Source organism: Pseudorca crassidens, chromosome X (assembly GCF_039906515.1).
Source record: "Pseudorca crassidens isolate mPseCra1 chromosome X, mPseCra1.hap1, whole genome shotgun sequence".
Lineage (NCBI taxonomy): Eukaryota > Metazoa > Chordata > Mammalia > Artiodactyla > Delphinidae > Pseudorca > Pseudorca crassidens.
The window spans coordinates 35,875,817-35,902,414 of NC_090317.1; the positions used below are offsets into that span (position 1 = coordinate 35,875,817).

General features: G+C 37.5%; 1 protein-coding gene across 1 annotated transcript in view; it reads right to left on the minus strand.

Annotated features, from left to right (window-relative positions):
- The window catches only part of ALG13 (ALG13 UDP-N-acetylglucosaminyltransferase subunit), a 74,821-nt gene that overhangs the window by 7,379 nt on the left and 40,844 nt on the right, over positions 1-26,598 (minus strand). Inside the window, 7 exon segments of the mRNA XM_067722689.1 lie at positions 5,237-5,420; positions 7,183-7,223; positions 11,251-11,436; positions 19,593-19,761; positions 21,040-21,111; positions 24,819-24,874; positions 24,971-25,003. Of these exon segments, the coding sequence (XP_067578790.1) occupies positions 5,237-5,420; positions 7,183-7,223; positions 11,251-11,436; positions 19,593-19,761; positions 21,040-21,111; positions 24,819-24,874; positions 24,971-25,003 (741 nt within the window).

The window sequence follows — 26,598 nt, forward strand, 5'->3', positions numbered from 1 at the left end:
AAACCATAATTCAAAACGAATCATGTACCAAAATGTTCATTGCAGCTCTATATACAATAGCCAGGAGATGGAAACAACCTAAGTGTCCATCATCGGATGAATGGATAAAGAAGATGTGGCACATATATACAATGGAATAGTACTCAGCCATAAAAGGAAACGAACTTGAGCTATTTGTAATGAGGTGGATAGACCTAGAGTCTGTCATACAGAGTGAAGTAAGTCAGAAAGACAAAGACAAATACCGTATGCTAACACATATATATGGAATTTAAGAAAAAAAATGTCATGAAGAACCTAGGGGTAAGACAGGAATAAAGACACAGACCTACTACAGAATGGACTTGAAGTTATGGGGAGGAGGAAGGGCAAGCTGTGACAAAGCGAGAGAGAGGCATGGACATAAATACACTACCAAACGTAAGGTAGATAGCTAGTGGGAAGCAGCCGCATAGCACAGGGAGATCAGCTCGGTGCTTTGTGACCGCCTGTAGGGGTGGGACAGGGAGGGTGGGAGGGAGGGAGACGTAAGAGGGAAGAGATATGGGAAAATATGTCTATGTATAACTGATTCACTTGGTTATACAGCAGAAACTAAGACACCACTGTAAAGCAATTATACTCCAATAAAGATGTAAAAAAAAAAAACCTACCTAAGGAGACAAAAGACCTGTATGCAGAAAATTATAAGACACTGATGAAAGAAATTAAAGATGATACAAATAGATGGAGAGATATACCATGTTCTTGGATTGGAAGAATCAACATTGTGAAAATGACTCTACTACCCAAAGCAATCAACAGATTCAATGCAATCCCTATCAAACTACCACTGGAATTTTTCACAGAACTAGAACAAAAAATTTCACAATTTGTATGGAAAAACAAAAGACCCAGAATAGCCAAAGCAATCTTGAGAATGAAAAACAGAGCTGGAGGAATCAGGCTCCCTAACTTCAGACTATACTACAAAGCTACAGTAATCAAGACAGTATGGTATTGGCAAAAAACAGAAATATAGATCAGTGGAACAGGACAGAAAGCCCAGAGATAAACCCACGCACATATGGTCACCTTATCTTTTTTTTTTTTTGCGGTACACGGGCCTCTCACTGTTGTGGCCTCTCCCGTTGTGGAGCAAAGGCTCCGGATGCGCAGGCTCAGTGGCCATGGCTCACGGGCCCAGCCGCTCCGCAGCATGTGGGATCTTCCCAGACCGGGGCACGAACCCATATCCCCTGCATCGGCAGGCGGACTCTCAACAACTGCGCCATCAGGGAAGCCCCAGTCACCTTATCTTTGATAAAGGAGGCAGGAATGTACAGTGTAGAAAGGACAGCCTCTTCAATAAGTGGTGCTGCTAAAACTGGACAGGTACATGTAAAAGTATGAGATTAGAACACTCTCTAACACCGTACACAAAAATAAGGTCAAAATGGATCAAAGACCTAAATGTAAGGCCAGAAACTATCAAACTCTTTGAGGAAAACAGAGGCAGGACACTCTATGACATAAATCACAGCAAGATCCTTTTTGACCCACCTGCTAGAGAAATGGAAATAAAAACAAAAATAAACAAATGGGACCTAATGAAACTTCAAAGCTTTTGCACAGCAAAGGAAACCATAAACGAGACCAAAAGACAACCCTCAGACTGGGAGAAAATATTTGCAAATGAAGCAACTGACAAAAGATTAATCTCCAAAATATACAAGCAGCTCATGTAGCTCAATAACAAAAAAACAAAGAACCCAAACCAAAAATGGGCAGAAGACCTAAACAGACATTTATCCAAAGAAGATATACAGATTGCCAACAAACACATGAAAGACTGCTCAACATCATTAATCATTAAAGAAATGCAAATCAAAACTACAGTGAGGTATCATCTCACACCAGTCAGAATGGCCATCATCAAAAAATCTAGAAACAATAATTGCTGGAGAGGGTGTGCAGGAAAGGGAACCCTCTTGCACTGTTGGTGGGAATGTAAATTGATACAGCCACCATGAAGAACAGTATGGAGGTTCCTCAAAAAACTAAAAATAGAACTACAATACGACCCAGCAATCCCACTACTGGGCATATACCCTGAGAAAACCATAATTCAAAAAGAGTCATGTACCACAATGTTCACTGCAGCTCTATTTACAATAGCCAGGACATGCAAGCAACCTAAGTGTCCATCATCGGATGAATGGATAAAGAAGATGTGGCACATATATACAATGGAATATTACTCAGCCATAAAAAGAAACAAATTGAGTTATTTGTAGTGAGGTGGATGGACCTAGAGTCTGTCATACAGAGTGAAGTAAGTCAGAAAGAGAAAGACAAATACTGTACACTAACACATATATATGGAATCTAAGAAAAAAAAAAAGGTCATGAAGAACCTAGGGGTAAGACGGGAATAAAGACACAGACCTACTAGAGAATGGACTTGAGGATATGGGGAGGGGGAAGGGTAAGCTGGGACAAAGTGAGAGAGTTGCATGGCCATATATACACTACCAAACATAAGGTAGATAGCTAGTGGGAAGCAGCCGCATAGCACAGGGAGATCAGCTCGGTGCTTTGTGACCACCTAGAGGGGTAGGATAGGGAGGGCGGGAGGGAGGGAGACACAAGAGGGAAGAGATATGGGAACATATGTATGGGAACATATGTATATGTATAACTGATTCACTTTGTTATAAAGCAGAAACTAACACACCACTGTAAAGCAATGATACTCCAATACAGATGTTAAAAAAAAGTAAAAATGAAAAATTAAATATATAAATGTATGTACAATGTGTCAAATGTATTCTACCTGGAGAGAGCTATGTTCCTGGGATGATTTAGGTATCAACAGACTACACTAAGAAACGTTCTCTAGAGTCATTCTTGTCAATTCAGTTTTTATAAGAGTTCGTCACAATTACGTTTTCTAATAGTTTTGCAGTATAACACACACCATCCAAATAACCATTTTGTATTACTTTAGCAATTAAAAACTCAGGTGTTTTTACAGTCTTGTCTATACTTGAAGGCAAAACTCTGAAGACCATCCCAAAAGACCAAACTTTTAAGTGTCATCTCTTGAATGTCATGAACACGCTAGCATCATTTAAAATTTACAGCACTTTCACTACCATGCACCAGTTTCAATGGAAATAAATAGATGCTGTTCTGACCTTATTATAGTAACTATATAAATATTTTAAAAAAGGAGTCCCTCATTACTTGGGATAACTTACGTTCGTTTTGTGATGTAAAGACTGGCACTGTCTCATGTTTACTACAATAAAAATAGTTCTATAAAAGGTACATGGAACAAAAATGTAATAAAGGTTGATACTTTCATTTTTATTACCATGGGCCACATCACACCACCACATGAAGAATAAGATTCTATAGTGCTAATATTCTAAAACTATTAATACTCTTTAAGGGAGGAGAGAAAGAAAATTCACATTCCTCACATGCACCAGAACAGTATACTTATACATATAAGGTTTCATATAGTTCTTATAACAACACTGGAAAATCATAAAATACATTATTTCCCACTTTACACAAAATCAGGCTTAGGGAGGTTAAGTAACTTAGCCAAAATCACAACCATCAAGTAGCAGTTGCTGGAATGGAAAACAGATTTGGTTAGGTTAGTCCACATCGTTTCTTCTACCTCCTGCTGATTCTAAGAAGGGCAGTCCAAAGATCCTACTCTAAATCCTTGAAAATGCCTCCCCATCTATATTATACTGTGAACTTATAGACAAAGCAACCATCCTTATGGTCTGGCACAGAGGTCTCAAACTTTTTGGTCTCAGGATCCCTTTACACTCTTAAAAATTGAGGATCCCAAATAGCTTTTGTTTATGTGGGTTCTATCTATCAATATTTACCACATTAGGAATTAATCTAAGTTAAAAATATTATCTCATGTAAAAATAAACCCATTATGTTAAACTCATTTTCCATAAAAATTTGTATTTTCCCCCCAAAAAATTGTGAGACCAGTGGCATTGTTTTACACTTGTGCAATCTCTAATGTATGGCTTAAGAGAAGACAGCTGGATTCTCATATCTGCTCCTGTATTTTATCTATTATGATACATTTAGTTTGAAATATATTAAGAAAATCTGGCTTCATACAGATATGTAGCTGGAAAAGAGAGAAGTCTTAATAATTAGGCTTTTCAGATAATTGTAGATATTCTTTGATGCTACACCACAACTAGGTAAGTGGTAATTTCTTACAGGTCAGTAGCAATGTGGACTTTTCATACTTTGTTAACATTAAAATCCATTGTTTTATCTTGCATCTTGGATAGATATTTTACTAAATCATGCACAGGTAAGATTATACATTGGTAATTGGGAAAATATTATTTCACTGAGTTATACAGATCTACCAAATGTTGACACATTTCATTATACAATGTAAAACACCACATTCATTAATAGCCCCCCACCATCTATTTTATTAGAAGAGTTAATGAAGTATTGGAAGCTGTCAAGCTCATGGTGGTAGATAAAAATTAGAATTTTGGATAACATGTATTTGAGTGCTGGAATTTTTCTCTTTGACAAAAAATACTATCCGTTGCTTTTCTCGAAGTGATAAGGCTTAGGTGTTCATTTGAGAAAATGTCTGCCGGATCCCCAAGTCTGAATAACCATAGTCTGTCTATCACTCTTTCAAGTAAAAATAGTGTTCCATGAAAAGTCAGCTAGTTTAGCTCGAAACTCAAGCTTACAACCCTTTTCTTTAAAGTTAATCACTATACGTCAGTATGCAGAGAGCTTTATGAACACTTCCTATTTTGTCATACAGAATACTAAGTACAATTATTGAAAGAATAAAAATTTAGTAAAATAAGAATGTCTTTGATCAAACACAAAATAAATAAAACTGGCATTTTTATATCATGAGTGTGAAGACACTAAGTATTAGCACAGTTTGGTGCCCCTGCCTTGATTTGTGCTTAGGTGCCAGCTATTCTACCTGCCACTGATTTTTGCACCCTTAATACAAATCTAACACAGCAAAAAGGGACAAAATCCGTGTATTATGATGAATACTTTTAGCCTCATGGATCCCCTGAAAGGGTCTCAGGGACCCCAAAAGGTTCACATACCATGCTTTAAGAAATGCTGGTCTAGTATAATATCTGAAGGCTATTATTAAATTACACACAATAAAATCCAATTGTCTTTCTTGCAGGGAATCTCATTACATACTTACCATGTGCTGATACATCTGCCTGTGTGCCATCTCGTCTCCCCACCTCACTGTATAATTGAGGAATGGTTTGATTCACCAGAGGTGACGGCTCAGTACAGACTGGATAATTCTCTACATGAAGCTGCTGCTGCTCCTGCATCTGTGGCATACAGACCATGGAGTGCCACAAGCTGTGGTGATAGCACTTGGGCAAGAAAGGGAAAAAACACTTTACTATTCCTTTTCTTAAACTAGTACCATTCTTCACTGAAAAAAAAAGTTGGGCCATGATTTCCAGGTGGGATAACAATGACTTTTGAACTAAATGATATGACATTTAGAAAATCTATTCTCTATAACAACTTTAAGATCTTTCGCAGCCTCTGTATCTCATACGTGGACCTAGGAATTATTTTAGGAAAGCACCCTAAGGAAATTAGAGATATACACAATGATCTGTATACAAAGGTGTCTGTTATAGCATTGTTTTTAAAGGCAAAAAAAATTAACGACCTAAATATTCAACAACAAGAAACTGGATGAATGAATTATGATATATCCATGATGGAATAAAATACAGGCAGTAAAAAAAATCATGGTGTCAAATATTTAAGGAAAAAGTGTTCATATTGTTTAACTTAAAAGTTTACAAAATTACATAGTATAGTCCATATTTTATAAGATAAATAAATAAGCTGTAAGGAAATATACCAAAGTATACAGTGATTATACAGGTGATTTTGGTTTTCTTTACACATTAGTATTTTCCATATGCACCATAATGGATGCTATTACTTTTAATATTAGAAAATATTAAAATATCTATTCTACAATTCCTTGTATTCCCATGATGTAAAATATAGGAGACTATATTGTACAACACGGGGAATACAGCCAATATTTTATAATAACTATAAATGGAGCATAACCTTTAAAAATTGTGAATCACTATACTGTACACCCGTAACGTATAATGTTGTACAACTATACTTAAATTTAAAACAAACAAAAATACTAAAAATAAACAAATAATAAACTGCCTCCACCTTGTTTCCACAGGTGACTATAATAAACAAACATAACTGAAGGGGCAAGCACTTTATTTTTTCAATTCTTGAAACTGCATTTAGGAAATATAGTCTCAGAGAACAAAAACCCACTCTACTACTCTTAAATTATAAATGTGTGCCAGTCAGTAAAGATAGTTTTCTGGAAATGATATGTCCAATGTTTTAGGGAAATCAGTGTCTTGGAAAATCTGAGTATTATCCAGGAGACTATCTGGTTTACTATGTCATATGCCAAATCTTAAGATGCATCATTCCTTTTCAGAAAATGTGTCATCTTATTATATCAGAAGTGTATTTCAGGGGGAAAATGATCCCTGAAAGTATAAAGTAAAAGGGCTCTTACCTGAAATCAGAGACACCTTTCAGTGATATTAAGATATCTGTCAGTACTCCCTTTCTACAACTCAGGGAAGTGGTAAAAATCAGTGTTTGGCAAATATCTATGAACACATGAGTGCTTTAAAAATAATACTGCTCTTTAAATGTCTTTGAATTAGTCGGATTACTTTTCACATAAAATGCAGAAATAGCCACAAAAATGTTTTAAGTAAACAGGATAAATAATCCATTTGTCATTTCGAGATAGAAAAACATAGTGAAGGGTTGGCATATGATGTTAAATATGGAGGCCAATATATGCTGAAGTTGTACTTCATAGGGCCCCCACTCATGACAGTTTACAACTCTTTTATAAGAGAAACTGAAGTATTGGGAGGTTAAAGTAGAAAACTGACCTGTGTCATCTTCAGAGATATAAAGACAGAAATAAATCTTTTAGGTCCCTCATAGTGTTCTTGGGTTTTAAGGTTCAAGAGTCTGATTATCAAAACGGCTTATGTTTTTAAGTTAGAGGTTTGTTTTTTTTTTTAATCAAAGCAATTTTAACAGGACTCTTACCTGCAATCCCAGATTGAAATAGTACTGCAAAACTTTAGCATCTAAAATTAAAAATTTAAATCTTAGTGACTAGATGACATAAACAATTAAAACTTACCATTTAAAAGCTCTTCTCCTTCAGTATTAAGGTAGATACAACAAATGTTGTCTTCCCACATCAACACTACCCTCAATTCTACCTTATAGTAAATGACCATTTACCTACCACTATAGCTAAGATCATTTTCTGAGCCAAGAAGATTTAATCAACAAATACAGATTTTATTTCTATTCTTAATATTAGACAGATGTTACAGGAATACTACTCTGCAAATATTTAGAGAGACTCTAGTAAAGGCATTTTCTTGCTTGTCTCAAGACTAAAATTTTACTTTAATACAAATCTACTACAAAAGCAATCATGTTGGTCTTCAGAGCTAATACATAGTACAAACTAATGTTCTACAAATGCCAAGATTAGTGATGTCTACTAAGATAACTAGCACTGTTTGAAACAATTCACCTTGTCTTTATTTAACATGACTAACATACCACCACTAGGACTCCAAAAAGAGGAGGCAATGAGCAAGGTAACTCGAAATAAGTTATACCGTAAGGGGATAAAATTTCTTCAGACACAAAACTTTAAAGTACTTTACAAATGAACAAAATGTAGATGTATGAGAGAAGAGGGAATAGCCTTAGCATTTCAAGTATATCTCTAAATATATTTTTATTGATTGACCTGGGATTCACATATATTCTTATAAATAAGATAATGTAACTTGATTCCACTAACAAAAACTCTCAGAAAACCCCTCTTTCTTAAGTTGGAGACTCCCAATACATACAAATGTATTTACTGCCACTTTAAAAGAATGAGCTTGTATTTTGACTATTACGTGGGAATACAGTATAAAGCGTAATGCTCAAGCTAAAGAATATGAAAAGATGACAGCAGGAAGTAAATCCACAAATGGCATGGGATTCCACCCCTTGGTATTCACATACATCCACACAAAAAATCCATAGCAGTATTATTCTCAATAGCAAAAATGTGGAAACAACTCAAATGCCCATCAACTAATAGATAATAAAATATGGTATATCTATATAATGGAATGTTATTCAGCTGAAAAAAAGAATGAAATACTGACACATGTTACAACATGGATGAACCTTGAAAACATTATGCCAAATGAAAGAAGCCAGCCTACAAAAGACCACATATTGTATGACTCTATCTACATGAAATGTCGAGAACAGGCAAATCTATAGAGAATAGTTAAAAAAAAAAAAAAAAAAAAAGCAGAATAATAGTTGCCAGGGTCAGAGAGAATGAGGAGTAACTGCTAATGGGTACAGGGTTTCTTTTTGGGGTGATGAAAATATTTTGGAATTAGACAGTGGTGATGGTTGTACAAATTTGTGAATATACTAAAAAGCACTGAATTATACACTTTACATGGATGACTTGCATGGTATATGAATTATATCTCAAGCTGTTAAAAAAAAGTGGCAGGTAAGGACTGTAAGAACTCAAAAACATCACTTTGAAATGCAACTGGGGGGTGGGATCATGAAAATGATAGGATTTAAATAGGAAGTTAGATGGAAGAGTAGAGGGGGAGAGAATTTGAGTAGAATCACCATGACAGCAAAGGCTTAGAAGTAGAAAACCAGATGCATGGAGTTCTTGTAAAAGTAGAAGGAGATAAGGTACAGTTTTGGAAAAATGACCAGCAATTTCTTACAAAACTAAACACACACCTATCTAGGCCCATCAATTCCACTCCTAGATATTTTCCCAAGGGAAATGAAAACACATGTTCACAAAGACTTTTACAAGCATGTTCATAGCAGCTTTATCATAACTGATCCAAACTAGAATATAGTCCACGTGTCCCTCAACAGGAGAATGGACAATCAACAGGAGAATGGACAAACTGTAGAGTACCCATACGACGAAATACTCAGCAATAAAAGCAAATAGACTACTGATAATATGCAGCAACATGGAAGAATCTCAAAAAACATTACATTGAGGTTAAGAAGCCTTCCATAAAGAGTACATACTGTATGATTATATTCACATGAAATTCTAAAACAGGTAAAACTAGGGCAGAAAAATATCAGAACAGTGGTTGTCTCTGGGGGGAAGTAGAGATGGGGTAGGGAAAGACTGGGAAGGGGCATGAAGGAACTTTGTGGGATAATGATGTTTTATAACTTGATGGGGATTTGGGTTACACAGGTGCATGTACGCATCTGTCAAAACTCAGCAAGTGTACATTTAAGATTTGTTCATTTCGGGCTTCTCTGGTGGCACAGTGGTTGAGAGTCCGCCTGCCGATGCAGGGGACACGGGTTCGTGCCCCAGTCCAGGAAGATCCCACATGCCGCGGAGCGGCTGGGCCTGTGAGCCACGGCCGCTGAGCCTGCGCGTCCGGAGCCTGTGCTCCGCAACGGGAGAGGCCACAACATGAGAGGCCTGCGTACCGCAAAAAAAAAAAAAAAAAAGATTTGTTCATTTCATTATATGTAAACTTTACATCAAAAGAAAAAATAGGGCTTCCCTGGTGGCGCAGTGGTTGAGAGTCCGCCTGCCGATGCAGGGGACGCGAGTTCGTGCCCCGGTCCAGGAGGGTCCCACATGCCGCGGAGCGGCTGGGCCTGTGGGCCATGGCCGCTGGGCCTGCGCGTCCGGAGCCTGTGCTCCGCAGCGGGAGAGTCCACAGCAGTGAGAGGCCCGCGTACAGCAAAAAAACCCCCAAAAAACGAAAAAATAAATACCAAACTCTAGTTAATGATATGAATGTTCAAGTTTTTAATGGGGAAGAATGATGTCTACAATTTACTTTGAAATGCACCAAAAAGATGGATTAATTGATGGACAGAGAGATGGATGGAGGAAAAGATGGAGAAATGCATGCTAATGCAAGTATAGTTAACTGTTAACAACAGAATATAGGTGGTGGATATATGAATATTCATTTTAAAATTCAAATTTCATGTATGTCTAAACATTTTCAAAATAAAATGCTGGAAAATGCAAAATCAGCATTATGTGCTGAGAAGATCTTGGGCAGGGGTAGGTAGGTGAGGGGAGAGGAGTAAAGGGATCATTGTTCAATGATACATTATTAATAAAATAGAAAACCAAGGAAAAGAGTCAATGTTTTGCATGGCCTAAAGAGAAGAAAGAAGGGAGATGAAGATGAGGAATTTCACTGTAGACAGACTGAGTCTGAAATAAAAGTAAGAAAGCCAAGTGAAAATGTCTAGCAAGTAGGTAGAAGCCAAGGCCAGATAGATTTAGAAATCATCCACATAAAGTTGATAATCAAGTTTTAAGGAAGGGAAGAAGAACAGAATGGAGTTGAAGATCCTGGTGACTACCTTAGGGGCTGAAAAAACCCAAAATAGAATAGAAAAGCAGCTAGAAAAATCAAGGGAATGTTACAGGAAAAAAAAAAGGTATGAATAAGCTACAAACAACTTTCGACTACAATTCTCTTTTGAGATACACTGCTAAACTGAGGGGTAACAAAAGACTTCCAATGGAAAGCTACTCAGTTTAATTAAGGAAACAACACATGGCTGAAATCCAAGGCAGATCAGAGCCCCCCCCACCCCAATTCCTCCCCCCAAAACCTTTTCCAATTCTTCAAAATTCAGTTGGAATCTTAAATATCAAGAATGCAACAATTTCATGCACTTGTGGTAGGCATTAAATAAAAGAAATGGAGAAAATTGTGTTATCAACTCCTGCTTTTCAAGAGAAATTATTGAGAGCAGATATCCAGTTGAGAATCTTCTTCAGGGCAGACATGTAGCTACCTTAGAAAAGCAGCGTGAGTCAGCTCAACCATACACTTCTTGATTATGCAGAAGATATTCTCAGCTTTCAGTTCCTTCTTTCCTTAGTCATTTACCTAGCATTATGCTCTCAAGTCAATTTCCGTTTGGTCCACCACCCTACCCTCATTGGTCAACCAAAGAGAGATATGCTCTAAAATTTAAAATTAAAAAACCAAAAAAAAAAACCAGACCTAAATAACTCTCATCCAAGTCTCAAAATCTACTTACCTTGAGGCAGATCACTGCCACATGGATCACAGGAATAAGGTGGAGGTAGTGATGGTAAGTTTGAAGTGTCTGTCACCTCAAGAGAAGAAGGAGGAGGAGGTGGTGGTGGAGGAGGTGGAGGTGGTAGAGAGGCAGCCACAGCAGGAATAGGAGCAGCCAGGTATGGATAGGATGCTGAAGCAATGACTAAAAAGGAAACAAAACAAAGTAGCAATGTACAGCTGTAACATCTTATAAGCAGTAGCTCGTCCTCTATTTCTTTTGTGTTCCCAATATGGTCAAGCAACTCTGGGTCTTATGGTTTGACTTAAAAACAAAAACTTAGGGCTTCCCAGGTGGCGCAGTGGTTGAGAGTCCGCCTGCCGATGCAGGGGACACGGGTTCGTGCCCCGTCCGGGAAGATCCCACGTGCCGCGGAGGGGCTGGGCCCGTGAGCCATGGCCGCTGAGCCTGCGCGTCCGGAGCCTGTGCTCTGCAATGGGAGAGGCCACAACAGTGAGAGGCCCGTGTACCGCAAAAAAAAAAAAAAAAAAAGAAGGTAAATTGCACATATTCTTTTAGACATGCCAGTTGAAAAGTAGGAGTTCATTACAAGTTATTTTGAGTTAAGGAAATTACTTGACATTAAAAAGGAAAAACAACTGTAAACTACAGAGGCTTGACTACCAAGATTTTGAACATCAGCTAACATGTACATAAATAAATACTACTAAAGCAAAATTTTTACTGAGCTTAATACAAAGTTAAGGATGTTTTCAGCCATCTGCCAAATCACAAGATGTAGAAGCTAATAAGAGAGACTAAATTGCACAGATTACAGATTTAAGCAGTCCTTGAAGGTTTCTACTTGGTAGCATCAGAGGAATATAGAGAACTCTAAATCGTAACAGTTCCATTTCTAAGGACCTACAGAATCTAAAACAGACAGGCTAGATGAACTATCTTATCCCTTTAACTTTCTGTAACTGTTACTATAGTTTAAAAACCACAGTCACTTAGGAGTTTCACAGTTTTTGACATAAGAAATTCAAATACAATTATGTTTAAATATCAATACATTCCTCTATGATGATAAAGGCAGCAATGTGGTTCCAACCTAGTGAATATAAATTATCTCCACATATACATACTATGTTACATAAATTTGTTAAATTTTTTGATACCAACCCTTCAAGTTTAATTGAACATTTTAGCTGACTTAGGAATTCCAGTACTCAATTTTATCACTGTGTTGCCTGCATTATAATTTTACCCCTGAGAAGTATAGAAAGTTTGGGCTCATTGTTCAATAAAGGTTTAAATTTGGAGTTTTAGAACACTTAGTTTAGTAAAAGAACAGTCCACACAAGCTGAATTTGTTATTCTGGTAATTTAGCAAGAGGAATTTAAGGCCAAGTATTACAAGTAATCCACATTGCTTTCATTCACCAACAAATATACTAACAACACATTTATTTATACCCTTTATACAACTACAGGCTAATAGTAATAGGAAATCTAAATCTTAGGGTGATTTAAAACTTGATAACCAACTCTTTTGGGGTGATGAAACTGTTCTCTTGATTGTGGTGGTAGTTACACAATGTTATGCATTGTTAAAACTCATAGAACAGGGCACCAAAAAAAAATTTTACTGTATCTAAATTAAACAGTAAATTTAAAAAATTTGCTCAAATAACTTTCGAGTTTTGGAGTTTTGTCATGCATGTAGAAATCTCCACTTTTACAGCTTTAGAAGAGGATTTAATTTTTAGAACACTTCCAAATGCTCTAAAGATTCATGGGTTTGTTTTCTATAAAATAATGGTTTCAACAAAGCCACACTCTTATTCCTTTTAAACTAGCACTCAAATCACACCATTTTTTTCAAAAACAACTGGAATAAGTTCAATTAGCTAAAAATAGTAGAATGTGATTACGATTACAAGGTAAAAACCAAATACTAGACATAGAGGTAGCTAAGTAAGTTCTCCTGGGCCTGAGAGAATCAAGGACGGAAGAAATTTGGAGGTTACTTTGAACTCAACTTTTTTTTTTTTGATAACTTAAATTACATTAAAATTAAGAATTTCTCTTCATCAAAAGGTACCACAGGAAAAATGAAAATATCAACAAAGTGAGAGAAAATATTTACAATACATATAACTGGTAACATATTAGCATCTAGGACAAACCTCCGGTTTCATTTGTCATGATTAACATATTGGGCGCAATAATTCTTTGTTGTGGAGGCTGTTTTAGCATCATCCCTGGCCTCAACTTATTAGATGCCAGTAGCTCTCCCCTGCCAAATTGTAGGACCACTGAAAATGTCTGCAGAAATTGTCAAATGTTTCCTAAGGGGCAAATTCTCCTCCAGCTGAGAATCACAGATGTAAACTAAGTGAAAAATGAAATAAGTCAGACAAAGACAGATACCCTACATCAGGGGTCCCCAACCGGTCGCGGCCTGTTAGGAACCGGGCTACAGCAGGAAGTGAGCAGCGGTCGAGCGAGCGAAGCTTCATCTGTCGCTCCCCATCGCTCCCCATCATTCGCGTTACCACCTGAAGCGCCCCCCCACCCTCACCCCCATCTGTGGAAAAACTGTCTTCCGTGAAACCGGTCCCCGGTGCCAAAAACGTTGGGGGCCAATGCTCTACAGTATCACTTGTATGTGGAATCTAAAAAATAAAACAAATGATTATAAAAAAAAAGAAACAGATTCAGATATAGAGAACTAGTGGTTGGTTACCCGTGGGGAGAGTGAAGAGGGGCAAAAAAGGGGTAGGGGATTAAGAGATACAAACTACTATGTATAAATTAATCAACAAGGATATATTGTACAGCACAGGGAAATATAGCCATTATTTAGTAATTGAACTCAACTTTTTTTTTTTTTTTTTTTTTTTTTTTTGCGGTACGCAGGCCTCTCACTGTTGTGGCCTCTCCCATTGCAGAGCACAGGCTCCGGACGCACAGGCTCAGCGGCCATGGCTCACGGGCCCAGCCGCTCGGCGGCATGTGGGATCTTCCCGGACCGGGGCGCGAACCCATGTCCCCTGCATCAGCAGGCGGACTCTCAATCACTGTGCCACCAGGGAAGCCCTCAACTTTCTTTTAAAATGCATATTATAATACGTTCCATAAGAAAAAGCTTTTAGAACTTCCAGTTGCTCTAGAGATGCATAAGCATCTAATTCGCAGACTTAAAAGGGCTCTATGGGCTTACCAGGTACAGTTCAAGTGATGGACCCAGAACAATGGAAGCAAACTTTTCTAAAAGTGAATGGAAACCAATGAAATTCATTCAAAAAGCTTATTTCCTTGTCCATGCAGCTGCAGTCTGCTTCAGGACATTTCAGAAGAGAACGTGAATATACACAGTAAGACTCAGCTTCTCTAGAGATCAAAGGGCAGGGCCAGTACTAAAGTGCAGTGAGGTGCAAAATTTAAAGGGCCACCAAATTAAAGCAAAAAAAAAAATTCATGATGACTAAAATACCAAAATTATAAAAGATATGATCTAAGCTTGCACTTGCATGACCACAAGAGTGAGTGCCTCACTCACCTCACCCTAAGCCTGGCCCACAGTTCCTATCTTTTAAAAAAACTTTGATACTTTGTTTATCATGGATTCTTTTTTTGCATTAGTTTTGTTTTTTTTAATAGTGCATTAAAGTATTATTTATCTTTATCACTGTGGGGTTTTTTTTTGATACTCCCTTAAATTTTGTACCCAGAGCAGGTAAGTCACTAGCTCTGGCCCTGACAAAAGACTTGGAAACAGTTACCAAAAAACTCAGTTAACAGGATTTAATGCCTATGAAGACAATCATAATAAAAGCAATCATGGCATCTAGTTACCTGGCAGATAGGAAGTGACTTAAAGGAGGATGGGATGGGGCTGCCAGACAGACACATGAATAACAATGAGAAACCTGAGTTGTATCTAGAGGACAGGAACGACAAAGAGCAACTAAAAAGCAGCCATTACTTATTAGAGTTATAGTTGAGGTTCACAAGTGGCTCAACAAAAAGTAAAATGAAGGCCATATACATTTTTAGAAATATCTACAAAAAAACATAAATCTGGCATTTAAAGGGTAATCTTTCAATGATTCTACATAAATGGGGTATTACAATGCTTGATTTCACCTGTCACTTGTTTTTTAAGCTCAGACATCTGCTGGAAGCAGATAGCCAACGTGTTCCCCTACAATTAGCACAAGTAGTAAAACCAGTATCTCCATTAACATTTCCAATGAAAAATTTCTGTGGTCATTAATGAACATATATTGCATGTTTTGTTCCAGGCACAGTGGCTAAGTACTTAATTTTTACATTATAAATAAAACAGATACAAAAAACAAATCAAACGAATTATTTTCAGGTGGTCACTATCCTTCAGGTGGACACTATCCAGGTTAAGAAAGAAAACTTTGCCAGCCATTTCAGAAAACTTCCATGCACTCCATCACAATCACCACCCTCTTATCCCCACCATAATCAACCACTATCCTGACTTTCATAGTAATCACTTCTTTGTAGTTTTAAGTGTTTTGTCACCCAAATGTGCATCCCTACACAGTTTTTAAAAACTGTATCTTGAACCTCTTTTAATCTATAGGTCCTTTCTCCATCCCTGTCATTTCCTTTCAATTTGTCTTTTGAAGACCCCTCGACCTGTTGAGTTTCCCAGTCTGGATTTTGCTGATTACATACTCATGGTGCATTTCAATGTGTTCTTGTATTTCCTGCAAATAGGCAGCTAGATCCAGAAGACTAGATCAGACTCAGGATTGATTCCTTTGGTAGTCTATAGGTAATGTCTCACTATCTTTGCAATCTTAGCAGCTATTGCTGTTTAATATGCATCCATTCAGTAACGACTGCAAAATGATTACATTCTGCCACTTCTTTTTCACTGATTAGAATACTAATATATAGAAATATTTCCCCTCATCTACTATTTGGTTACCCCGTATTATAGTTCATATAAGAAAGGCAGGATAAATACTTGATTCTTTCACTTTACTGTCCCGTTTTCAAGAACGTAAACTGGTTTCCTAACATCCTCTTAAGAGAACCAATTCTTTTTTCAGTTATGTATTCTTTTCAGATTATTTTCCATTATATGTTATTATTAGATATTGATTACAGTTCCCTGTGCTATACAGTAAATCCTTGTTTTTTAATCTATTTTATGTATAGTTGTGTGTATATATATATATATAGATAGATAGATAGATAGATAGATAGTTGTTAATCCCAAGGGAACCAATTTTTAAAATATCATCAGGAACTTTTAAATATATTTGACATGTTCCAATCTATTGCAATTATCATTGTTGAATCTCAAACTGTTCCATCTTTGGCCAGTGGGAACCTCTTCAAGATGGCTCGTGAGTCCTTTTGACACGACCCCCAGTACCTGTTGATAGCTTCCTTGCTATCTAGCATGACAAGATGATCCAGGCTAATCCTGAACATTTCCTGCCCAGACCTGGAACCAGAAATTTCTCCAAAAAGCTGTTTGTTTCTGTTTAAGTGAGAAGCAGCATTTCAACGTCACAAACTGAGTGCTAAAGATACTCATTGTTTCTGAGCCTTTTCAGTGGACAGAGCTAGGAAATACACAAATTTAAACATAAAATACCTCAAGTTCATACTGATACTTCTAATTCAAATGTGATACCATAAAAGTTTCTCCTTAGCCTTTTTTAGTACATGTGTATTACCTTTCTTCCATACTAAGATCCCAGTTTGCAAGGACACAGAGGGATAAAACTGGAATATCCCATACTCATTTGTTTTAGCCAACATTATAGTCTCTGAATAACAATCTAAGTATCTAGATAAAAGAACCTGATGTGTTTATTGAAAGCATTAAAAAATGCTTGGCACATGGTCTCTCAATTCTCCCATTTTTAAAAATAGCTATACTGTACCTATATTGTTCAAATATAAGGCTTTACATAGTATATCATCAACCTCTCAGCCCTCATTTTGTGTTAAGTATATATTTAATACTTACAATCAGGTCTTAAGCTAATGTCTTTTATTGTTTTGGTGGTCTAAAAGTCAAAATCATTCTCCAATACACTCTGTTCCTCCAATACAACTTCCTGTGATGGCAGAAATATTCTGTATCTGTGCTGTCCAATACAGTAGCCACTAGCCACGTGTGGCTTTGAGCACCTGGCATGTGGTTAGTGTGACCGAGCAACTGAAGACTTATTTTACTTAACTGTAATTAATTAAAATTTAAAGTGTCATATGTGGCTAGCAATTACCTTACTTGACAGCGTATCTTTATTAGATTCTTCAAGAAGGGCTCATGCAAATAATATTCTCTGAATTCTTATACATTACCCTTTAAGCCTGAAAATGTTTGACTGGATATAAAATCTTTGGTTCACATATCCTTTCATTATCTTAAATGTTACTCCATTTTCTTGTAGCATGAAGCATTGCTGTCAAAGTTTGACGATTATCATTTTATTTCCTTTATACTCCATAGGCTCTTTTTCTTTAAAGCCCAGTTGTTTTACTAGAATATCCTGGTGTTGGTTGCTCTGGCTCAATATTCTGCAGAGCACTGTTTCAGTATGTAGTTTTAAAGTTTTTTAATTTCAGGAAATTTTTCTGAATTATAGTTTTTAGTATTTATTCTTTTCCCTTACTTTGGTTTTCTTCTTTAGGAACTTCTATCAGTGTTGGATATCCTTTGCCTAACTTCAATATGTCACTTTTGAATCTTTCTCTTCGTTTTTTTCATTTTAGATTCCCCCCTTTCTTACATCTTTCTCTTAAAGCATCATCTGTTGTACATACTTGGTCATGTTCTTTATAGTTTAGTCTTCATTACCGAAATGACTTTCTTCTATTTCTAATGCTTTCCTGAGTTCTGTCACCTCATCCGAGTTTTTCTAATCCTGATTTGTTATTTTTAACATTTTGTGTTATTTTATTAATGTCTTTACCTCATTTTGAAATAGTTGTTGGTTTAGTTTAAGTTCTGTTTAGTGTGCACATTCTGACATGCTTTTACTGTCTAACAGGGATACTATTCTGTTTTCCTCTTAAAACACCTTTGTATGCAACCTTAGTGCTTTTCTTTCATTCATTTTTTTTAACATCTTTATTGGAGTAGAATTTCTTTACAATGGTGTGTTAGTTTCTGCTTTATAACAAAGTGAATCAGCAATTCATATACATTCATTTTTATGTGAAATTATTTTTTATGAACTCTAGAACGAGATGAAATACAAGAAAGCGTTTCTAACTTCTTAGGGATCTCTATTGTTTTTGTAGTGTTTAAAAACATGACTGCTTTCCAGGATTCCTTGGCTCTGTTCTCTCAGCTTTAGTCTGGACCTGCTCTTTCCCTATCCTCATCAACTTTGATTCCACTCCCAGCAGTTTCTACCCAGTGAGGAATATTATCCTAAAAGGTAGCCCTGCCAGGTCAGTTTTCAGAGTTCTTAGGGGCAAAACTGTTCCACGTCCTTTAGTCCCTTTACCATGTACCCAAAGCACTCACCTAGTATTGGAGAGGTCAAATCCCTTCCCAGTCTTAGCTGTTCCTTCCAAATTGGCTGCCCCACTGTCCAGTGAATTCTTATTAGTTCTTTTGGGGTTCTTCTGTTCTCAGGTCCATCAGACAACATCCCCGATGCTTCTGTCTTATTGCTCCCACATTGACCCTGACAGCATGCAGGTCTTGTGACTGATGGTTTGTCCCTACCTGCTTAAATTCTGGGGTTCATGGGGAGACCTTGTCCCCTAGTTTTGTTGTTAAACATTGTCCCATGGGTATTGGTTTTGCTATTTCCATTTTTATTTGGGGACGCAGACTGAAAAGCTATGCTGTTGCTGCCACCACGTCCCCAGAATTCTGCTGAAAATTTTAAATTATATTAACTCAGTGGAATTTCACAACCACTTCATAAATTGGTACTATCAGTACCTCCAAGCTCACAGATAAGAAAGGTTCAATAATTTGTCCAAAATTACATAGCTAGTAAGTTGTAAAACCAAGATTCTAACCTGGATCTCTTAAATTCTAGAGCCAAACTTTTCAGGAATTAATTCTGTGAAGTGTGAAATACCTTTACCTTAATTTCTGTATAATAAAACTTAACTTGAAGTTTAAGAAACTAGTACAAGTCCTCTAAATTTTCAATGGGGTTAGCAAAACAATAGCTATGAAATCATACCAAAGCTAAATTTGCAAGAAAAAAAACTGAAATTTAATACTGGAGATTAAAGTAATCTTATCTAATCACTAGAACTGTTGTATGGGCATGTTCATGAATAGAAAAAGAGGCTTCCAAAGTAAGGAACCACTAATAACCTACCTGGCCTGCCTTGTGTAGGCGGAGATACAAATAGAGGCTGTATAGCATTCTGTGAGGAAATTGAAGTGGTACTACTAGCTTGATTAGCTGCTGCACAGTTAGGTAAGACTGGAGCTGGAACAATATTTGCACAGGAAGCTGCAACTGCTGCAGAATTCACCATCACCACCTGTAAGTGTGGAAGAAAGTTTAGAACTCTAAGTTTGGTTTCACAAACAATATTGGTCTCTTATCTGATCCTAAACTTCAGGAAATAGTATTCTAATAACTAAAACACCAAGAAGCCAATATTTATGTAAACCTAATACAGGAAGGTTATTTCTTTTAGAAGACCCCAGATGACTTTGAGAGATTTACTTTTTTATTTTAATATTTTTCTGGAAAGGTAATACATTAATATGATTCAAAAACCAAGTATAAAATTGTATACAATGAAAAGTTTCCTCCAACCCCTGTCCTCCATCTGCCTAGTTCCTCTCTCCACAAACAAGTAACCTCTGGGTTTCCTGAATACTATCCAGGAATTTATAGTACATATTTATTTTTACATGCATCTATGTTTCCCCACACACACTTAAAAAAAAAAAACAAACAGAAAATGTTCTTTGCTTATTTTTTTTTTTAACTTCGTGAGACTGCAACTTGTTTCTCTGATTAGGCCACAGCATCCAATACAGGGCTGTGCACAGAAAGATGTTCAATAAATGGTAACAGATTCTTCTTCATGAACACCCTGTCCTCACCGTAGTCTCCATTTTCTTATTACCCACTGCAATGTGGCTGCTACCCTCTCTGGTTCTCAGAAACTGTATTCAAAGTCACAGTGGTCTCCATGGCAACAAATCATAGTAGACTCTTGTTAGTCCTTATGTTGCTTTACGGCTTGGCAGCAACTGACACTTGACTATTCCTTGAAACATTCTCTTCCTGGGGCTTCCATAATAATACACTCTCCTGCTTTTCCTCCCTCCTTGGCTATTCCTTCTCTACCCATTTTCTAAATGGTGATGCACAGGCTCTGTTCTAGATGCTGTTCTCAATCTCTTCCTTTTTCCAGGATGATCTTATTTACTCCTACGGTTTCAGCTACCTTTCTGATGCCAGCTTCCCATTCTATAAGAAAGCTTTACATTTTAAGTTTCAGGAAATGGCACAGACTTGACAGGTAATTTATATTAACTCACTCATTATATAAGAGGTTCAGAGTAGACTGAGTAGTCCAATGCCAGCACACAGAACAGTGTCTGGAACACAGCAGATGCTCCATCAATTTGTTAATAAATTTACTAATTCTTGTGCCAGGCACCAGGAAGTACAATAACAATTAACATAAGAATATAAGCAGCTTCTTTGAAGTATGATGAAGGGCAGAGAACAAAAAGAAAAAATTCATTTTCTTCTGTTTAGGCCACTGCAACTGACTGTAAAATAAAACTATAAAGATTACCTTCTGGGGGTAGTTGTATGAGGTAACTGTATCATGAGGAGACATAGGACATGGTCTTCTATCCTGAAGAGACTTTAATGAATACAGAAGTACAAATAAGGGGAAATCAAGAAATTAAACAATACATCAATAAAAGATCTGCTTTGTTTCAACATCTCCTAAAGATAAGTGAAAGTGATCTGTCCTAAAAGTATTCAAATTTGGAGGTGGCTACTATGATAATGCTCCAAAAGGTATCACCCTAGTGCCTGACTTAGGTGGCTGTTCTATTTCCCGTCTACAGAAATCCTGACCATATCCAACTCTAGTCCCAATGTAGATACTAAAATGTAATGGAGAATTGTAATTTAAACACTTTCTCAGTGTCCTCTCTTGCCTTAAAAAGCTCAAAATCAGTAGGGCCAGCAACAGTGTTGCTAAAAGAAAGCATTCCATCAAAAGGAACAACTTGGGACAAGGGTGGATAACTGGTTGGTCAGCTGCATCCTACCTAAGCAGGATGTAGTATAATCCAAACACCATTCCCCTTTGGCTCAAGACCTTGTCTTTGTGAAAGTAACAATGGTTTTAAAAGGCTCAGAATTATGCATGACAGACTGTCATGACAGAAAAATAAACTAGCAGCAGAAGCTGGTAATAAGGACACAGAGGAAATCAGGTGAAACAATCACAGGAAACAAGAGGAACCACATTGGGACAAAGACAAGCCCAACTTAACATGGACCTAAGAGTGCATGTTTCGAAAGTCTGTGTTGAAGTACAGCCCAAGTACCGGCCAAAAAGCAAACTTTAGCCCTGGCTCAGAAGGCCCAGTGTGAATTCTAAACAATTCTAGAGAAGGATTTAGGCGAGAGTTGGGCGTGGAATTAAGAAGAAAAAATGTTCATAGTTTCTTAGAAGGTTCTGTGCCTGGAAATCTTTAAGTCCTGCATTGCTCTTCTCCCCTCAGAATGCTGTGAAAAAATTACTTAGAAAAATTACTTAGAAACTTGGTGACTGGAGAGTGGGAGTGGAGCATGTCATGAAGAGATTGAAACCTACTGGGGATGTACGATAAAGTAAGTTCAGAACAAAAAGGAACACGTGACAAGTGAGATTAAAGGGACAGAAAGAAAGTGTCTACTCCTGTCATCCCTGAAGGCGAGATTTTTACTTGCTTTTTCAACTTGGGTGGCTATTTCAAGAAATGGTGTAAAAAGCATGTGATATGAGAATAGTAATGACAGACTGAGAGGAAAAACTATTTCTCTAGCAGGGGCAAAGGAAGGAAAGGAGAAATAATGGGAAGAGAATAATACATCACAGTTTTCATCACCTTCCTAAGATGTATTGCCTAAACAGTAAAAACAAAAATTCAGTACATGAAGCTATCAAAGTTAAGATTAATCACAGAGAATAGAGGGTAGTCATTCAACTTCCTCACAAATATTCCAGCTCTCCTCCTAGGTACATGGGTAGGTTGCTCTTCCCGGCCTCATCTAATTAGGTATGGGCACATGACTTGTTTGGACAATGAAATATGAGCAGAAATATTGAGAGCCAGTATTTAAATTCCCTATCTTCAGCTCTGCCAAGGTGACTGTGAAAGTACATGTCCATCAGCCTGGGTTCCTGAGTGACTCTGATGAACAAAGGCCTGCTACCAACCTGCACTGGACCTATAACATTAGCAAGAACAGCTGTGTTAAGCCGCTGAGATTTTGGTGGACTGTTGCTGCAGCGTAACCTAGCTTGACCAAAACAGTAATTGGTAACTAAAATTAGGGTGCTGCTGTAACAAAAACCTAACTTGAGAAGGAGATTATGAATTTGTAGCTCTTAAGGGAAGAGGTTTGGAAAACAGAATGTTAGTTTTGTGTTTTGATTACTGCTGGCAGAGTTTAGCAAGGTATTTTAAGACAGATGTGTACAGAAAAGTAGTTTGTAGGCAGGAATGAAAGGGAATAGAGTCCTTGATACTAGGACTTGTAGGGTTTGGAGAGGCAACCGCTTCAACTCAAAACTCTAAAAGATAAAACTGATAAATGCTTTGAACAACAAAGAGAAGGTAAAACTCGGCCTTGAAGGAAGACTCAAATCATTGTTAAAATATGATTGCACTAAAGTATCTCAAAGCAAGAGTCCCATTAAGGATATAACACCCAATGAATCCTTGCAGTTGGACAAAATGGCTCATGGAAAAGTATTCAAAGGTATGGCTCTTTCATCAATGCCTGATAAGCTAAAGGTATTTGCAATCAAGTAGAGACAGGGATAAGAATGCAAAGAATTATAGCAAATCTAAGTAGTATATTTATAAAAAAGAATTGTCAGTATGGCTACTGGCAAATGAAACTAATAGGAATCAGAGAAGCTGCACAATAAGTTACTCACATAGCCAAAGACACCATGAGCAGAACTAAAACTATCCAACTGAGATAAAACCACCCTTGGGCCCTCAATTTTCAATGAGTAAGAAGCAGGCTGAGAAAGCTGCTCAGTTGCCAAGAGGGATTATTCTCCAATGCCTACTTCAAATATAGCCAAGGAAGGAAGGGCCTTGGAGTACTCAAGAGCCCCAGAAAACAACGAACCAGGGAGCCTCTCCAGGGAACAGTCCCCATGCCTAGGTTGGGGGCCCTCAAAATGTCTGTCCAGCATGATGTCAGAATTGCTATGGGCCAGTAACTGTTTCTCCCATTCTGCCTGCATCTGAATGGGAAGTTCTACTGCAATTTTTCAGTCCCTGCTCTACCACTGGAGATCGGGTGTGTAGGGGGTAAATAACTTTGTAGATTTGGTTTAGGCCTCCAGATCAAGAGGAGCCACATCTGGACCAATACAAAGAGTACTACACACTTCCCAGAAACCCTGGGCTCTGAGCTTAATCACACTGAAGGGGATTTTGGGGTTGCCTCTCGTGAGGTGGAAGGAAGTATTTTGCCTGTGGGAGTTTCCACTGAATGTTGTAATCCTTAGTGCTGTTAAAATATTTCCAACTTTTTGACTTCTAGGCACAGAGAAGTTAGAGCCTTCAAGAGAAACATGCTCTGGCCGATGAAAAAGAAATGGAGGGCTTCCCTGGTGGCGCAGTGGTTGGGAGTCCGCCTGCCGGTGCAGGGGACACGGGTTCGTGCCCCGGTCCGGGAGGATACCGCGTGCTGCAGAGCGGCTGGGCCCGTGAGCCATGGCCGCTGAGCCTGCGCGTCCGGAGCCTGTGCTCCGCAATGGGAGAGGCCACAGCAGTGAGAGGCCCGCGTACCGCAAAAAAAAAAAAAAAAAAAAAAGAAATGGAAAAGAAAGTGATATGTGTCATCTCCAGGTAGAAACTGTAAGAGCCAGTGCACCATTCACTACCTTTTGTTTCCTGCCTTAGCAATCATGGATGGAGCTTCCATCAGCTTAAGTCCCTAAGCAGAGTCCTCCTGCAGACCTCCACTACACATGTAGCATAACCAAGAAGTAAACTCTTGTTATATTAAGTACCTGAGATTTATGGCCCATTGTTACTCTGTTAGAAAGATCATGATAAAATCCTCTAAAAAAATCATCATCGCCAATGTTCAAATTTCCTCTTGTATCAACACATATTCGGAACATCTCTATGATAATTTCTAGAAGGGGTGTGATCTCGGATGAGTTAATTTCTGGGCCTCAATTTCTTTATCTACAAAATGGGAATGATACCCTAATACCTCATAGGATTGTTCTGATTTAAATACATTTATATGTATAGCACTCAGAACAGTGTTCTAGTACACAGGAGCTATATGTGTTTGTCATTATTATTAAATACCTACCAAGTTTGCTGTAGATTCAGTTGTGCTGTAAACACCTGAAGTTTCATAGTCTTGTTCTAGAGGATACAGCCAAAGTAAAAATAATGAGCACTATTCTATAGTTTGAAATTTTATAAATAATGAGTATCAGATTTTACCTAGATCTCACTGACCTGAAGGATAAATATATTCTTCATGATATCCCCCTAGAAAAAAAAGACAGAAAAAGTGTGTTTATGTAGGAATTCTTGCTCAGAGAACCAGATGGCCAGCACTTGCTTCTTCTCAAGTTTTATGGATATATGTTCAAAACTAAAATGTATACATCCTTGAAACAAGTGATTTGAGCTTTCATACTACTCAACAGATATTAAAGCCAGAGACTGGCTGTAAACAGTACAAATTTCTCCTTTGAAAATTCCCTTAGTTCTTAAGAGTTCAGACAGACGTGAAAAACCCACTTGCGTCCAATTCTGGTGGTAGAGTATGGTGATTAACTTCACTGGCTCTGGAGTTAGGACTGTCTAGATTTGAATCCTGATTAACTATATCACTTTAGGCAGGTTATTTAATCTTTCTGTCTTAATTTCTTCACTGTAAAACAGGGTTAACAGTACCTAGCTCACAGTGGGGTGAAAAGAACACAGCATGATGCTTGGCATATAGTAAATGGTGATTATAAAGTAATCTGAGTATAATAACCAGTAGTTTGCTTAGGTGAAAGTTAAAGGAATATGGCACGCTTCATCAGTTTTTCAGCCTGATTCAGGTAAATAATACATTTACAATCAGTTTGTTCTCAAAATATGGCTTAGAGGACTGAAGTACTTTGCTCTAAGATTGCTACACCATTGAAATTCAGAGAAAGTCAATCTTCAACTGGATAGTTTTCCAGCAAATAACACCCCAAAGGTCAAAACTGGATTGATTCTTAAACATGTCACTTATCCAACACACATGCAGGTAACCCTCCAGACAACAGGATTTAAGGTGAGAATGAATATTTGGTTACTCTGAATATGCCACTATAGGTGAACAGTACATATGAAGATACCCACTGTGCTAAAAGGAAAAGTAAAAGGGTCATCCTGAGTAAAAGAGCAGAGAATACGCATACTCAGGCACATGCATGCACACTAAGTTCTCAGAAAAATCTATTTTCTCCAACATAAGTAGCAGAAAGAATATCACAAGAAAATACATTGACCAGTAAGTCAAATCATTCAGACTGCCTCTTACCTCCTTAATCCACCCAATTCCTCCAGAATTGTTTCAGTAGGCATATTTCATTTTACAGAAAAGTGGTAAAAAAAAATAAGCACACCCAATGATGAGAGGCACTCTAACAACTATAAAGGTTATGTATACATGCTTTAGAGTCAGATAAACCCAAATTCAAAATTGATCTCTGCCAGTCACAAAGGACCACATATTGCATGATTCCTTTTATATGAAATGTCCAGAATAGGCAAATCCATTAAGACAGAAAGCAGACTGATGGTTACCTACCACTAGGGGCAGAGGGAGGGGATGCTGGGGGGATAATGAGGAATGACGGCTAATGAGTACAGGGTTTCTTTTTCTAAAATTGATTGTGGTGATGTATGCAACTTTGTGACTATACTAAAAACCACTGAATTGCACTTTAAACATTGAATTGTACACGTTAGGTTAATTGTATAGTATGTAGATTATATCTAAATAAAACTGTTATAAAAAAGATTAAATCTCTGCCACTTACCAGAAGTATGACTTTGGCCATGTCATTTACCCTCTGAACCTCAATTTCCTCATATAAAAA